Source organism: Eubalaena glacialis, chromosome 9 (genome assembly GCF_028564815.1).
Source record: "Eubalaena glacialis isolate mEubGla1 chromosome 9, mEubGla1.1.hap2.+ XY, whole genome shotgun sequence".
NCBI lineage: Eukaryota > Metazoa > Chordata > Mammalia > Artiodactyla > Balaenidae > Eubalaena > Eubalaena glacialis.
Genome location: NC_083724.1, coordinates 46,020,104 through 46,036,693, shown reverse-complemented (window position 1 = coordinate 46,036,693; position 16,590 = coordinate 46,020,104). Strand labels below are relative to the sequence as shown.

The 16,590-nt window shown below is 36.7% G+C and overlaps 1 protein-coding gene across 1 annotated transcript in view; it reads right to left on the bottom strand.

Moving 5' to 3' along the window:
• The window catches only part of CARNMT1 (carnosine N-methyltransferase 1), a 40,329-nt gene that overhangs the window by 1,700 nt on the left and 22,039 nt on the right, over positions 1-16,590 (bottom strand). Inside the window, exons 4-7 of the mRNA XM_061201183.1 lie at positions 14,016-14,156; positions 12,889-13,067; positions 10,742-10,855; positions 247-350 (exon numbers count right to left, since the gene is read on the bottom strand). Of these exons, the coding sequence (XP_061057166.1) occupies positions 247-350; positions 10,742-10,855; positions 12,889-13,067; positions 14,016-14,156 (538 nt within the window). The remainder of the gene's footprint in view (positions 1-246; positions 351-10,741; positions 10,856-12,888; positions 13,068-14,015; positions 14,157-16,590) is intronic.

Below are 16,590 nucleotides of genomic sequence, written 5' to 3'. Positions count from 1 at the left end.
CAAAGGCCAATATTATAATGGTCAGCTACCACTTATTGAAAGGTGATTACACCAGAGATTACAGTTTTCCATTTACATACACATTATCTCAAATCCTTATAGTTCTAAAAGCTAAGTATTATTATTTTCACTTTATGGGTGAGAAAACAAAGGTTAAGAGGTAAAGCCAGTAACTGCCATAACATCACCATTCCTGTTTAAGTGCTTTGGAAGTTAAATTTTGGCAATACTTCATTCCATCCTTACCTCTACCTGGAATCCATACTGCAGGACAACGTTTTTTATATCCTCATAGCTCAATTCTATGGAAAGTTCATTTGCCAAATTTTCAAAGTGGTATAGCAGAGGACCTATGGTTTAAAGATACTATGAATGAACTACTTAAATATAAACATGCACTAGTAGCCGTTTAAACTGAACTCCAAGTTGAGAAATAAGTTGGGTAGAGGATGAAACGTAAAAAGGAGAAGTAAAGAACCATTACATTTGCCAAGGACAAGTATCTAGACCACTGAAACTTTGGCCAAGTAACTGCCATTTGAGTGCTGGGCCTACATTCATGGGGATCGAGACCCTCTGGTATAACCGCCTTGCACTGTGATTCTCCACATCATGGGCCTTACACCTGTAACTCTTAAGGTCCTGAAGGAGTAGCTGAATCACAGAATACCAAGTCCCCAAAATGCAAGGGTATACTGTAATTATAATTCCATAAGTAAATGCAAAACTGCAGTTACAAACTGAGTATCGCGTGAAAACAGAGAAGAGTCCTCAAGCCAGACTGGGAAGGAAAAATGCTGGGGTAAGGGGGGTTGGAGAGTTATAGGCTGGGCTTCCTAGAAGGAAAAGGTGATACGAGAGCTGGCTTTTTTTTTTTTTTTTTCCCTTCTTTTTTGGCAGCACCTCGTGGCTTGCAGGATCTTAGTTCCCTGACCAGGGATTGAACCCGGGCTACCACAGTTAAAGCACTGAGTCCTAACCACTTGACCACCTTGTGCTGGCTTTTTAAGTGCACAGTTCATATCCCAGCTCTAACACCAACTAATTGTGTGCCTATGAACAAGTCACTAACTCTGCCCCATCTGTAACATGACTTTAACGTGAGATAACACACCTGGCATATAGTAGGCACTAAGCTCATCAAAGCTATTACAACTTCGTAAAATGACATTCCCCCTTTACTATTCTCTCACTCCAGATATCCAAGGAACTATCACCTGACTCAAACCAAATTTTCCAATCTTTTAGTCTCACATTTTGCCCGATCTATCAGCTTTATCCAGGTAACATTATCATTCCAAAGTTATACTAAAAGATTAATCTAGACAATCGTCTCTGTACCTTTCATTGGGTTACTTATAAATCCTGAGACCAACTCACCACCCACACCCCATCCCCACTGCTCATACCATGTGCTAATAATCACAAGAGATAAAAGTAACAAACAAGACAAAGTTTCTGCTCCCAAACTGCTCAACACTCTGTGGAACATACTTACTTAGGGTTAAAAGGTTTTTCTTCTTCTCTTTTTTATTGTACATAAACCACTAGAAAAAAATAACTATAATTTATATATTAGTGCTCTTTTCAAAAGATAACAATGACTCCCCACCAAACTACTCACTCTATCAAGCTTCAATTCGTTTTAGCTGGATTAGTACTAGTAAAAATGAAAGATGCTACCATTTACTGAGCACCTATTGTATCCAAGATCATCCCAAAGCTTTTGAAACCTTTTATTAAAGAACGCAGAGCCTCATAGCAAAGTCTTTCCAGCTCTAAAGCATATGGTGTTCCTTCTCTATTATTTTAAGAACCTCCAACAATACTGTTTTATTATATCTACATAAACACATTCCTAGGCCAGATTTTACTTCTACTTATGTTGTATTCCATTACAAGCTATACGTCTTAAGTTTCTTTTGAATCCAACATAACGCCCAGCATAGCACTGAATGTACAGTTAAGCATCTGTAACTTTACCACCCAAAGACAACCATTACAACTGTGCTGTATTTTTCAGTCTCCTATTACAAATGGTACTTCAACAAATAACTCTGTGTATATTTCAGATTCTTCCTTACAAAGACATTCCTTGAAATGAAATTTCCAGGTCAAAGAGAATAAACAGGGCTTCCCTGGGGGCGCAGTGGTTAAGAATCTGCCTGCCAATGCAGGGGACACGGTTCGATCCCTGGTCTGGGAAGATCCCACATGCCGCGGAGCAACTAAGACCGTGCGCCACAACTACTAAGCTTGCACTCTAGAGTCCGCGAGCCACAACTACTGAGCCTGTGTGCCACAACTACTGAAGCCCACGTGCCTAGAGCCCGTGCTCCGCAACAAGAGAGGCCACCGCAATGAGAAGCCTGTGCACTGCAATGAAGAGTAGCCCCTGCTCACCGCAACTAGAGAAAGCCCACGCGTAGCAACGAAGACCCAACGTAGCCAAAACTAAATTTATTAAATAAATAAATAAAATAAAACAAAGAGAATAAACATTTTTACTGACTTGATTCAAACTGCCAAAATGCTTTCCAAAGGAGATATAACAGTTTTCACTCACAACTGCAATGGTAAGTACTTGTTTTAACACCTTACTTTAGGAAGTGGTGGGAATGCAATGGTACAGTCACTCTGGAAAACTGGTTGGCAGTTTCTTGTAAAGTTTTACATACATGCACCACATATGACCCAGTAATTCCACCAGTAGGTACTTATCCAAGAGAAATGAAAACTTGTGGCTACATAAAGATTTGTACTCAAGTGTTTATAGCAACTTTATTCATAATCATAATAATTTGGGAACAACCCGAATGTCCATCAACCAGTGAAAGAATAAACAGAATGTAGTATATCCATACAATGAAATATTACTCAGCAATTAAAAAGAAAAAAGCTACTGGTATATGCAACAAAATGGATGAATTTCAAAAGCATTATGCTAAGCGAAGAAAGCCAGACACAAAAAGCAACTTACTGTATGATTCTATTTATATGGTATTCTGGAAAAGGGAGAACTATAGTAACATAAAACAGAGAACTGCCAGGTATTAAGGATGAGAGAACTGCCTACCAAGGGGCACAAGAGACCTTTTGGGGATGATAGAAATGTTCCCTATCTTGACAGAGGTAACAGTTACATGATTATCCAGCTTTCAAAATACATCAAACTGTACACTTAAAAAAAAAAAGGGTGAATTTATTATATGTCAACTACACCCCCCCCAAATCTAACTTAAAAAGAAAAAACACAGTAAGTATTTTTATTAAACTAAGTATTTGCTAATTTGGCAAGAGGAAAATGATAGGCCAGACACGATTTCATCTGCATTTCCTTGAGGCTGAGCAGTTTTTCACATTTATTACCTGGTCGCTCATTCTTTAAATGAATGTTTACCAAGCACCTAGCAAATACCTGGCACTGGATATATAAAGATGAATAAAACATTGCCACACTCCTCAAGGAGTTCTTTATTTTCTCAACTCGCGTGTCTCTTCACATTTTTTAACGGAAATAACAGAAGAAGCAAAGAAATATTTTTTCCTTGACCATAAGTATAAAGCAAGCTCAATAAGAGAAAGCTAAAATAACATGAAATATCATAAAAATAAAATCAAACCCATGAGTAATCCTAACACTCACAGATAACCACTTGAAAACTTAATGTATCTCCTTGCAGTCTTTCCCTGATGCATTAGCATGAGATATTACGTATATAGTTTTGCATCTTACACTTCATTAGGAACATTTCCCTATTTTATTGATTATTTCTGGAGAATGGTTTTACTATGTGGCTATCCTATGACTATTTATCCATTCCATTACTGTTAGAAATGTAGGTTCAGTATAAGTTTTCGCTCAGTGAGTATGTCCATTAATTGGTCTTTAGTCTTCACCCATATCTAATTATTTCGCTCTGACAGACTTCTACAAGTATAATTAACCTAACACATGTACGTAATACTGAATGCAATTATGTAATAGGTTAGATGGCAAGGCAAATATTTGAGGCTTTGTGGACCACATACAATCTCAATCACACATTCTTATTTGTGTGTCCCCCTACCCCAACCCTTTAAAAAATGTAAAAAATACTCTTAGCTGGTGGGCCATAAATAGGCGGCTGGCCAGATATGGCCTGTGGGCTATAGTTTGCCAAACCCTGACCAGTGTATGAATTGTTAAGATTTTATCATACATTATCAAATTGTTTTCTTCCTGAATAAAGTTTTATTACTATACTCCCACTAGCAGTACATAAGCATACCCTATCTCACTGTACCTTATCTAAACATCAAGCAAAAAATTTTAAAATCTACCCAATATGATACGTGAAAAATGGCATCTCATGTATATTTATTTGATTAGCAATGAAGGCGAACATTTTTTCCCCCTGTATATAGGTCATTTACATTTACTCTTTTATAACTTATACATTTATGTTGTCTGTCTATTTCACTTCTGGGTAGGTTTCTCTTAAAGACCTTTAACCTTTTTTCCCTTTCCAATTTTTTTCTAATTAAAAAAATAGAGCTCATTGCAAAAATACAAAAACATATAAAGGAACTTCTGCTTCCTGTAAAGGCAGGTTAGGTTATTCAGACCAATGCTTCTACTGAAAACAACTAAAATTGGCGTATATAATTTATTTTTTTAAATTTAAAAATATAGAATACATGGCAAGTTACTAAGAAACTACCAGGAGCCCAGAGGATTCACCAGAGGTAAAGCTAGATGCCATTTTTACCCTGAGGGTATTTGACTATCCATATGAAATGGACCTGCAATTTAACAAACTCTTTTGGCCAGGGTGATAAAAAGACAAAACTCTGAGCCTACCCAAGGTAGGTCTGACAGATCACCCAACATTATATTTGGAATCTTACAGGCTATCTTCTGCTTTTTTTTTTTTTTAATTTTTTTTTAAACATCTTTATTGGAGTATAATTGCTTTATAATGGTGTGCTAGTTTCTGCTGTATAACAAAGTGAATCAGCTATACGTATACATATATCCCCATATCCCCTCCCTCTTGCATCTCTCTCTCACCCTCCCTATCCCACCCCTCTAGGTGGTCACAAAGCACCGAGCTGATCTCCCTGTGCTATGTGGCTGCTTCCCACTAGCTATCTATTTTACATTTGGTAGTGTATATATGTCCATGCCACTCTCTCACTTTGTCTTATGGGCTATCTTTAAGGTAAGAAATAAGTAAATTGAACTCTATCCTTTAACCTGGGGGTTGGGGGAGAAGGGGGTTGCAAGAAAAGCTGACCTAGTGCTTACTAAACAAGGGGAAAAAAAGAGAAAAAAAATAATTTCAGAGAGATATTGTAAATCATGCTTTAACCCTAGGGTAGATTTTCAGCCTAATTTTACATAACATGAGTGGTCCAATGAATCTCAAGTCCAGGTTTCAGTTTAATATTTAATTTTAATTTAATTTAGAATTTAATATTCTGTTGTTTATCTGATAATGTTCCAATCTTCTCCCAGAAGCAAATGCACGTTCCTCTGGAGAAAAAACCCTTTAATGTAGGTCTCCAGAAATCTCCAAAAGTGACTTCTCAAGGGCAATGAGCAATAAATAAATGGTTAAGGTCCACAGCCCAGGGAAACAAAGAACCATAAACAAGAACCGGCAGGAACAGGAGAAAGCAGAGACTGACCTGCAAAGACTTGAGATATTACAATTACTGGACAAAATACACTCAGTATTTTCAAAGAAATAAAAGACTATCTTGAAAATATATTCAGAGAATAGAAGATTCTTAAATGACATCGCAGACCAAAACACACAAACAAACAAAAAAACCCCACCTAATAGAAATAAAACAGATGTTAGACACAGTGAAAGAGAGAATTTGTGAATGGGAGGACAGGTCAGAATAAATTATCCAGAATGCAGAACAGAGAGACAAAAAAATACCAAGTAAAGAGAAGTGAAAGCTAGAGTGAGAAGGTCTAAAATACATTTGACTGCATTTCCAGGAGAGAAAACGAATGAGGGAGAGGAGGTTTATGAAATAATAATAGAAATAATACATGTTATTACTTATTTTGATGCTACGCTTGTCTCATATTGGCAAGTGGAGACCCTTTTTTAAGCTAAGATTTTTCAGAACTGATGAAAAAATTTACAGACTCAGGTAGCCCAATAAACTGTATAGTTTTTAAAAAGAAAAATTCACAACTAGATATAATATTGAACCTGAAAAAACTACAAAGTGAAAAATCTTAAAAACAAAACTGATTACTTAAAGAAGCAACAGTTAAAATAGCTAAAGTCTCAACAGCAAAAATGGAAGCTAGAAGCCACTGGAATGATATCTTCCATGTATTGAAAGCTATATGCCAACCTTGTACTCTATACCTAGTGTTGCTTGGGAACTAAAAGTACCAGCATAAACTCATGATCTATAAACATGAACTGTGTCTATAGACATAGAAGGGTACAAACATATACTTCTAAAAAGGTCTAGAAGCAATAGCATCACGGAGGTAGAATCCAGATTTTCATTTCTACATACCATTCCCCACTAAAAGGAACCAGGAATCCTTGGAAAAAATGACTGATTTCAGGGATCTCAGGCAGAAAAAGTATAAGATGGGCCTGGTATACCTGGTTATGCCAGAAAGGAGGTGCTCAAAAAATGACAGGGATATGTCAAAAGGACACAGGAGCCAGCTTGAAGGAGATCCCATTTACCAAATCTGGGATAAGTTGATTTAAACCATTTATATCCTTAAGGTTCTAAAAGTTCCAGTTAAGAGACAGAGATTATTAGATTGGATAGTGAAAGAAAATTTAACTGTATGCTGTGTATAAGAGACGCATCTAAAACATAAAGATACAGAAAGGATTTAAGAGAAAAAGATCCACCATACGATTATTAAAAGCTGGTGTAGGACTTCCCTGGTGGTGCAGTGGTTAAAAATCCACCTGCCAATGCAGGTGACATGGGTTTGAGCCCTGGTCCAGGAAGATGCCACATGCCGCGGAGCAACTAAGCCTGTGCACTGCAACTACTGAACCTGCACTTTAGAGCCCGCGAGCCACAACTACTGAGCCTGCATGCCAAAACTACTGAAGCCCACGCACCTCTAGCCCATGCTCCACAAGAGAAGCCACCGCAATGAGAAGCCCGCACACTGCAACGAAGAGTAGCCCCCGGTTGGCCACAACTAGAGAAAGCCTGCGTGCAGCAATGAAGACCCAATGCAGCCAAAAATAAATAAATAAATTTAAAAAAAAAAAAAAAAAAAAAAAAAAAGCTCATGTAGCTATACTGACATGCCCACTTAAAGAAACATGGCTTGCATCTGTGCAAAACAGACAGCTGGCACTCAAACCCCAGCAAAAAGTTTTATAGGCAGGGTAAGGAGGTGTTGGGAGTAGGAGTAGGGTGAACTGGTGGTCACTGCCTGATCATTTTCCAATGCAGACTTTTAATTAATCCTCTTCTTTTCTGTCCTACATTTCACACTCACTCTCTACTAGGCCATGCTTTCATAAATTCTGCTCCTTTTCCATTTACTTTTTCCAGGGAATTAAACTTCTGGTCTCCTGCCTGAGCATGGACTGGAAGGGGGCATAAGGTAGGCATCTTGGTTACATAAGAGGTCAACTGTTTCCTAAACATAGATTTTCAACTTATGTTGTTTTCATTTGGTGCCTCATTTTCCAGGGTTATTCCAGGTCAACCGGCTCTATTCACGTTGGTCTCTTTGCACAACTTATCCACCTACCCCATCTTCTGAAATACTGTTACATTCTTTTGTCCCCTGATGACATCCCTGCCATTCTTTGTTCATGTGTTTTATACCTTTTTATAAACTGTAACAAGATCTCAGTGAGGAGATAATGTATGTGTTCAATCATCCACCTTTTATAGGAAATCGCTCATGTTTTTAAAAATTCTGTAGGTTTACAGTGCTTTCAAATCTGATAGGCTCCATTTCTCATTACGCTTTACAAAGACCTCCTTTGGTACTTTTTAACCTGTTTATTCTTCCAGATGAAGTTAGATTCAATTTGCTAATTGCCTGCCCTCTGCTATCCAACTATAAATGTATCAGTGCATGGGCACAGACACTCACACCTACACCCCCACTTTAAGAAATAAATTCCATATAAATGCATTTAAGGGGTACTGATCACCATGAAAAACTAAAAAACAGTTGCACAGGATGCACAGGCATTCTTCTGCATTTTGCCAGATCAGAGCCTTTCCCAAAGGACATATGCATAAGCGTTCCCTTGAAAAGCTCACTAGTTTTCCCGAACCTAGGAAACATTAATGTGAATACCTTAAATACCCCTTAAAGCATTTTATAAATTAATAATATTCCCAACTCTAATCTCATATAATGTCACAAATTTTTCATTACAATTTAACTTCCAATGTAACTTTTTAGTATTCCAGAATGGCTAGCAGTTACCTCTCTCATTACATATGAATATGTTGACATTCTGGTCTATGTAAGCATGATTAGGGTGAAACTGTCCCCGAGGGGCTGGGGACACACTCTCAGTTTACAGATAAAACTAATTTTCCAAGTCCACATGGCTGAAGCCGAAACCATAGGAATGTTATGAATTTACCAATATAAATGCCATTTTATTAAGTCCCTTGGCAGCAAACTTCTGTGGCATCTTAACATTACTTTGATCCTGATTTCAAATTCTGAAACAATACATCCATTCATACACATAACAGTTGCTAAATATTCACTCCAAGTGAGGAAGAGGCATTAGATTCCTGCCCTCATCAAGCTTGAAGACTAGTAGGGGAAACAAAAAGATGACTATACCACAATATGTTAAATGCTACTGACAGATTCTGTGAGAATATAAAAGAGAAATACAGGATATTTAACCCAATCTGAAAGGATCTCCTGAGCTGAGTGTTAAAGAGCACATAGGGCAGAGCCAAATGAAAACAGAGAAGAAAAAGAAAGCGCTTTCTAGGCCAGAGGACTAGCACTTGAGGTCAGGGCAGGGGCAGTAAAAAAAAAAAAAAAAAAAAAATGAAGCTGAGACACAAGACAGAAGAAAGATCACAAAGGGCACTATACATCCAGAAGAGTTTAGGTTACCAACAAAGTTAGACTTTTATGCAGGGAGTCTGACAGGGATAGATGTGCACGTTGGGAAGATCACTCTGGTGGTAAATGGAGAACTGAAAGAGGTGTAGAGGGTTGAAGATAACTTGAAAGCAGGGATACTCTTAAGAAAACGACTGCATTAATCCAGGCAAGCAATGATGAGGGCCTGGACTAAGGCATTAGCACAAGGCTAGAGCAATGGTTTTTGATCAAGGGTAGTTTTGCATTTTTGGCTGTCACAACTGGGGAACTACTACTGGAATCTAGTAGGTACAAGCCAGGGATGCTGTCAACCATCCTACAGTGTACAGGACAAACCCCCAACCCCCAAATGACTGCACAGTCAGAATAATGCTAAGTTATAGACTGACCCAGCACAAGCCTGCAGAGGTAGCTGATTAGGCTTTCAAGGGGTTGGATGGGGGCTGTCAGCCTGTCTCTGCCATATATAAGCTCCACAACCTTTCTGCTAGTTACTTAACCCAAGATTCAGTTTCTTCAATTATAAAATAGCAATAATCCCATTTCAACATAGGGTTGTTTTGAGACTAAACAAGGTATTTTTAAGTGGCTAACATAATGCCTAACCCACAGGGAGCAAATACCCAGTAGGTAATGTTATCTTTCAATTATTCCTCAGGAAAAAGAATACTTTTCTTTTACGGAAGACCCAAGGTTAGAGATACTTGCTTCATATCATGGCTACAGTTTACAGCTGCTCTCATCTTTCCTATGGACTTCTAAAGAGAAGTCTGGAAAAGACCTACTACTACCTGTAGGCTTAGTCCTACTGGCTAATGCTCTGGTAAAGTCAAATCATTAAAGAGAGCACGTAACAGAACCCACCAACAAAACTACACCAATACTGAAGACACCAAGGACTCAAACAATGTTTATCTGACTTTTACATAATATAAAGTCTTTCTTAGTATGGATTATATATCCTACTAAAAAAGACAAGTATATTTACCTTGATTATCATTATTCTCCCTTTATTTTAAAGGAAGAGGATAAAATTGGCAATTTCCCTTAGACTCTGGATGGGAAGGACCATGTCATACTCATTATTTGATTTCTAGCACGTGGCAATAGGATGCAGTAAAAAGTTTTTTGCATAAATTAAATTATATTTCTACCCTTTCTTAAACTCAAGGTAGTAACATAAGTTATCATACCTACTCTTTTCCTAGTATGTATATGTACTGGGGAGGAGGCTTCCATGGGAGAGATTAAGTGCTTTCCCTCAAATGTTTCATTACAGAAATAAAAAAAGAACACTTCCTTCTTAAAGGAAGCGCTGTCTCCATGGAATGGAGGGTGGGGAAGATGAGGGAACGATTATAATCAAGTTAATAGTTAGTACCTCTTTGAAATTATGACTGCTGTGAGACTGACCTAGTATGAATATACAAATTTTGGGGGTTCTACTGCTTTTGGAGGAACTAACTATGATTGGAGGAGCTGTACCACTAACTAGAATGCAGTCTAGAGGAAACTGCGGAGGTTTTAAAACATGTATGACATAATTACAACTTCCGTGAACATTTAGTACTGGGAAGTTACCAAATGCAGAACAGCTCTAAGTACTCAGATTAATGTGTAAATTCTAATAAATACTGAGGAACTTACCTAGATTTATCCAAATTCCACCTGGTTTGAGTATTTTCCATATTGTGTCAATATAATCAATTACATTGTGAGCTGTGTCTATGAAGAAACAGGTAGCAATACAGTCCCAGGTACCTATTCAAGGAAAATCAAATTACTACATGTTATATTATTTTGCCTTTCTTTTAATGAATTCTATAAAGGTACCAGTTACCTCTTTACAGACTATGAATATTTCATTTAACTGCAGGGGTATAGAAGCTAAACTCTTCCAATCAACTACTAAAATCAAGGCTACCAAATAATCATTTATGAGATACTTTGTAATTCATAAAAGCTTTTATTACTAATTTGATAAGGTAATCAATTTGGAAATCAATTTTGATAACCTATATCACTATATCTTTACCAAATAATATTTATAAGAGTTTTGTTTATAATCTTTTCAACTTCTAGCCTTCATTTAAAATCAGTTTAGATGAAATAATATTTGAATTTTAAGTTGTGATTTAAACCAGTGTTAGCTACCAATTCTGGAAGGTTTCAAAAAGACTGCATGCATTTGCTGCCAATTGAGAAATGAATGGCATCAAAATACATAAGCATCCACCAGTACTTGGGAGAACTGCCAGTTGAAAAGGGGGATGGGGGCAGTCAGCAGCAGTGGGTGGGAACCCAGCAGAGAGCTCTGTTTGCCTTTTGGAGGCTGTGGCCTGGCACAGAGACAGAAGAGACTGCATTGAAGGTGGCTGTCTGTACAAATAAGGCACTTGATCCAACTGTGGATTACCTTCACCATCTCCTCTTTCAAACCTGCTCCAGAAGAAAGTTACTTTTACTTGACAAAGCAATGTTTTCCATTATTTCACTCCTATTTTGAGACCCTGCTCCCTAACTTACCCCCAGCACCTAACACCTTCTATTTCTCTCCTACCTTCAGAGTGCAGGTTTTCCCAAGGTCAGCGTTCAGGGAAAAATAAACAAAAACTTTACTATCTTATTCCTCTCCTGCTCTAATCTCTCCAAGGCCTCCCATTTCTCTCAGAGCACAATTCAAAGTCTTCGCTGTGGCCTACGAGTCAGCCTCACCAAACCCACTCCAACCTGATCTCCCATCATTTGCCCACTGCTTATCACACCCCAGCCAAACTGACCCTCTTACTCTTCTTGAGCAGAACAAGCGTCCTTCCCACCCCCTAATCTTCTTTCCTTTGCCATTCCCTCTGCAACACTTTCCCCCACATATCTGAATGGCTTGTTTCTTCATTCCTTTGAGGTTCTCTGCTCAATCTTTCTTTTTAAGTTCCCCTTTTAGAAAGACCTTCCCTGGGAATTCTATATAAACCAGCAGTCTCTCCCCAGTCACTCATTATCCCCTTTACCCTGCCTTATTTTTAGTTCATCACAATATTAATTTGTTAACGCCTCTCTCTCCGAACTAGAATATGGGTTCCCTGTGCACAGGGGCTTTGCTTTGCTCACTGCTCTCTTTGCAATGCCTGCTACTTAGCAGGTACTCAACAAATACCTGTCAAATGAATGAACTTGCTGACCCCTCAGCCTTCTATTTTTCTTCTTCCTTTTATTGCCAATCCCTCTCTCCTCTTTCCCCATTATCATCTCCCTTTCTCTAATGCCTAGCTCAAATTTCTTCAACATTTTGCCAGGCTGAAGTCCAAACTTCATAGCCTGATTATAAAGGTCATCCACAATCTGGAACCAACCTACTTCTCTAGCCGTATCTCCCATTAAATCCCCAAATGTCCTTTTTCCTTCCAGTAAGGCTATTCTACCATCCCCGATTACCTTACTCATTCATATCTTTGTACCTCTGAATGCCATTCCTCCCTATCCTTCAAGTCACAGCCTCTCCACAAAGAGCTCACTTCTCACACTAACCTACTTCCATCTTTATTGTATTCATTACTCAACCTTTGTTTACATGTTGTCTTATATTAATAGACCCAACAGATTCTACATTTCTTAATTGTGGGATCTCATATTTCTTTATATTTCCCATCACTGCCTTATACATAACTTTGAAAATATTCTAAATTGTCGTTGAAGTATACCTTATATTCTATCGTCAAAATGAATGACCACAACTTTGGCTTAGCATAAAATTAGCTCATTAAATTTAGAATAAAGCATGTGATCTTTGGACTTACTGCATTCTGAGTATATCTCCTGAAAATCTCCTGCTGTCATAGAAAAGTTAGAACCGGGAGGAAGACTGTGGGGGTCAACATCAGGGAAAAAGATGGGTCGAATCTGATCAGCTGACCTCCGGTTATTGCTAAACTGATGAATCCAGGGATAAAGCTTATATTTATTAATTTCAGAACATCTGCAAAATATGAGCATAAAATTCAGTGTTAACTAAATATTTTACCAGGGAAATCTACTTTAAACACTAAAATACAATCTGTTTGATTGAAGATTTACTTATATAATTAATACTTAAAAGGGTTACCACTACACTCCACCCTGTTATCTGAAACTCCACATAGGCATGTAGATGAGTAACCAATCACGGATTAAAACACAGAAACAAAATTAAGGTAAATTCAGATATATAAATGTGCTATTTTCATTCAAATTTTTAAAAATATATCGCTGAGACTCAAGCTCAAGTAAAAAAGTCTAAGTATTTTTTTCAAAAAAGGTATGGGTTTTGTTTGTTACCTAATTATTTTAATTATTCTGTACAACACTCTCCTTTTTACCTTCTCACTATCCCCTAACTCATACTGCTACCAAGACAACACATTATTTAAACAAGGCAGCTATTTACTTTTTCTCTAACACACCTCTTCTGGCTTTAAAAACTCTTTTCCACTACTTTCTAAACGAGGCCACAGAAGTTCTGCGAGATCTTTCCAACTCAGATATGTGAGCCATTTATAAGAATTTGATTAAGAAAAAAATTATGACTGCTACATTATAATCTTACTCCACTAAAGAAACAAAGGGGTGAATAAGTTTAAGGAACAATAAGAAAATACTCCTTCCAGGACAATACTTAGCCCAAAATTCTGCAGAGAAATCATTTCAGTTTCATGGAGTACCAATCACTTTTTAAACATCACTTACCCATCCCGTTCAACATTCTGTTAACTAGGCAACTAATTAAAGTAGTAATTGTATAAGCAATTTAATTTTAATAAGAAACATTTATGATATATACCATAATTAAACACTATGTACTTATCTTCAAATTCAGAATTCTGCAAAAATAGGTAAGTCAATCTGATTCTGAGAAATTACTATTTCCAGCAAAAAGTAAATTAAATACCTGTTGAGTACAAAGTTGGAAGAAAAGAGCATAAAAAAACTCCATTCATTTCCTTGACAAGCATAACCTAGCATAGCTATTTCCCAGGCCAGTCTTCCTAGTCCAGCACCAGGTACCAGAATATTTACTTTAGAAGGATCCCTGAAATGAAATAAGGCAATTATGTCCAACCCCTCAAAGAAAAGGGGAAAAAAAAAAAAAAGACAAAATCCATATTAACAACTAAAAACTTAAGATATTTAGTAAGAATAAGCTCACTCAAGACTCTGACTTCTTAAATTTGAGAAATACTTCTAAATATCAGTGAGAAATAAGGCTATAAAGAATTATCAAATGTTCAGTTGTTGTTTTAGGGTTTTATCCCCAAAGTATTATTTTTAAGAAGAAAAAGGAGTCGCCTTATATCCAAGACTTATGAAGACACTCATATTCCTAGTAGCTATCACCTATCTTGGGAAGACAAATTATTCCAAAAGGATCCCTATACATACAAAGAGACTGAACAAAATTATTTTAGCATATGAGACAGTAAAACAAGATATAACTTTATTTCTGAATTCTGTATGTAATACAATGGTTTATGTAACCAAATTAAGTACAAACAGATTTTAATGTGTCAGGTCTCTCCTTAAAATCTTATATATTTCAATTGGCAAAAGAATCTGGAGCTGGGATATTCTCATGGGGAAAATGGGGAACTGCCTTCTAATTGAGCATATATGATGGCAAACATATCACACCAAACCAGAGGTTCACAATCAAACTGTTCTCCACTTATTAGCATCATTCTACCACCACAAATTTCCTTTACTGTAACATCTGTCATTCTATTTTCAGACCACTGAAAAGCCTTAGCAAAGCAAAGACTTTTCTCAGTACTTCTGGCAAATCAGAATAAGCCTGTGGAAACTAAAATGTGTTCTTGTGGAAAACCAGAGAAAAATGTGTATAATCAGCTGTCATTGTGTCAATTAAAAAGGAATTTCATTATTGTCTGTATTCCCCAAATTTAGCTCATAAGTCAATTCCAATTTCCAAGTCTACTCCCATGAACAATTCTTTTTTATCTTTAAACTGTATGGGCTTTAAGTTTGATGTGCTCCAAATGGCAACAGGACTTTTACTAGTAGCCCGTATGACAACCTTTAGCATTTCCCACTTTGAAATGAAAAGAAACAAATAGAACTATGGGGCTTCTGAAAATTCAGTCTACAAATACAGTAACAAGGGAATTTGCCCAGGGTCCTTCAATCTTAAATGTCTATATATGGAACACGTATTTGTATAAAAATCTCAACAAAGTCTATTTAGTCTGTTTTACTGCTGAATTTTATATATACAATAAGACATAAACTGAAATTTGTTAAAAATGATTTCTGACAAATAGGCTTATTATGATTAGTAAGATATTCTTTAATACTTGACATGGACAAACTAATGCCAAGGTGCCTTATAATAGTTTTCACTAAAATAAAATAGAATGTTTCCTTTTCATTCCAGATTATGTGCAATATGTTTGTATGTGCAAACACTAATTTTTAATAAAGAGAATGGGTACATCCTCTCATTCTGTTCAGGCCTACCTATATCAGTTATCTAACATGAACATATATATTTTTAATACTAGAATCTGAAAAACTCCTAGCTGTAGGACTCTATGCTAGCCCTTGTATAAAGGACCGGCCACTGTCATTTTTCTACTCCCCACGAGACCCACCAAAACACTTACTCTCCAGAACTACTACCTCTTTTCTTTTCCCAGTTCCCATTTGCCCAATCAAAAACATGCGTTTTTTTTACAAGTGGCTGTTTTCAGCTTAGATTTTTTTAAAAAAATAAAGGTAATGCAACAGAAAGTAAAAGGATCTGGAAGTAAATTCATAGAGTATTTAAATCTCTATAAAAACAATCACTAATAATCAATTTCTGAACGGCTCATAATCCGAGTAAAAGATTACCATGCAGAAATTAGAAATCATGCCAAACTTAAGGGAAAGTTGTGTTAATAACTGTACTAATATTTATTTTGTTCACTTAAAGAAAGTTAACTTTATGATAGCTATTACCAAATACTTCCAAACTGATCAGGCCTATAGAACTCTTTATCCCTACCTTGTGGCAGAAAGTTTCTATATAAAACCTCTATTAAAAGGCTGTCATAAGGCCATGGAATACAGAATACATCAAGCCTTACCTTAAGAGTTAGTAGAGATTACTATAGATCTATCAATTATTTGTATTACAGAAAAAAAAAAAGGATTTTAGTGGGAATATTAAAGGAGACACATTAAAACAAATTCTCTAAGAACTGAAAAAATGATCAAGAATCAAGCACTGAATGGGAGAATTTTTCCCCAAATCTTTGTTCTTAGCTAGATTTTTCCCCCCCAATTGGGTCTTCATATAAGGGATATTAATAGCATACAAGAAAGTCTCTCTAAACACAATGTGTATAAAACTAAGGCACTCTAAAAGGCATTTTCTAGTATGAGTTCTTATAAAGTCAAGGGCATTTCTACTCTGTGGAGAATAAGAGACATATAAATCTAAGTATAGACCTTAATGGTGAACTGAC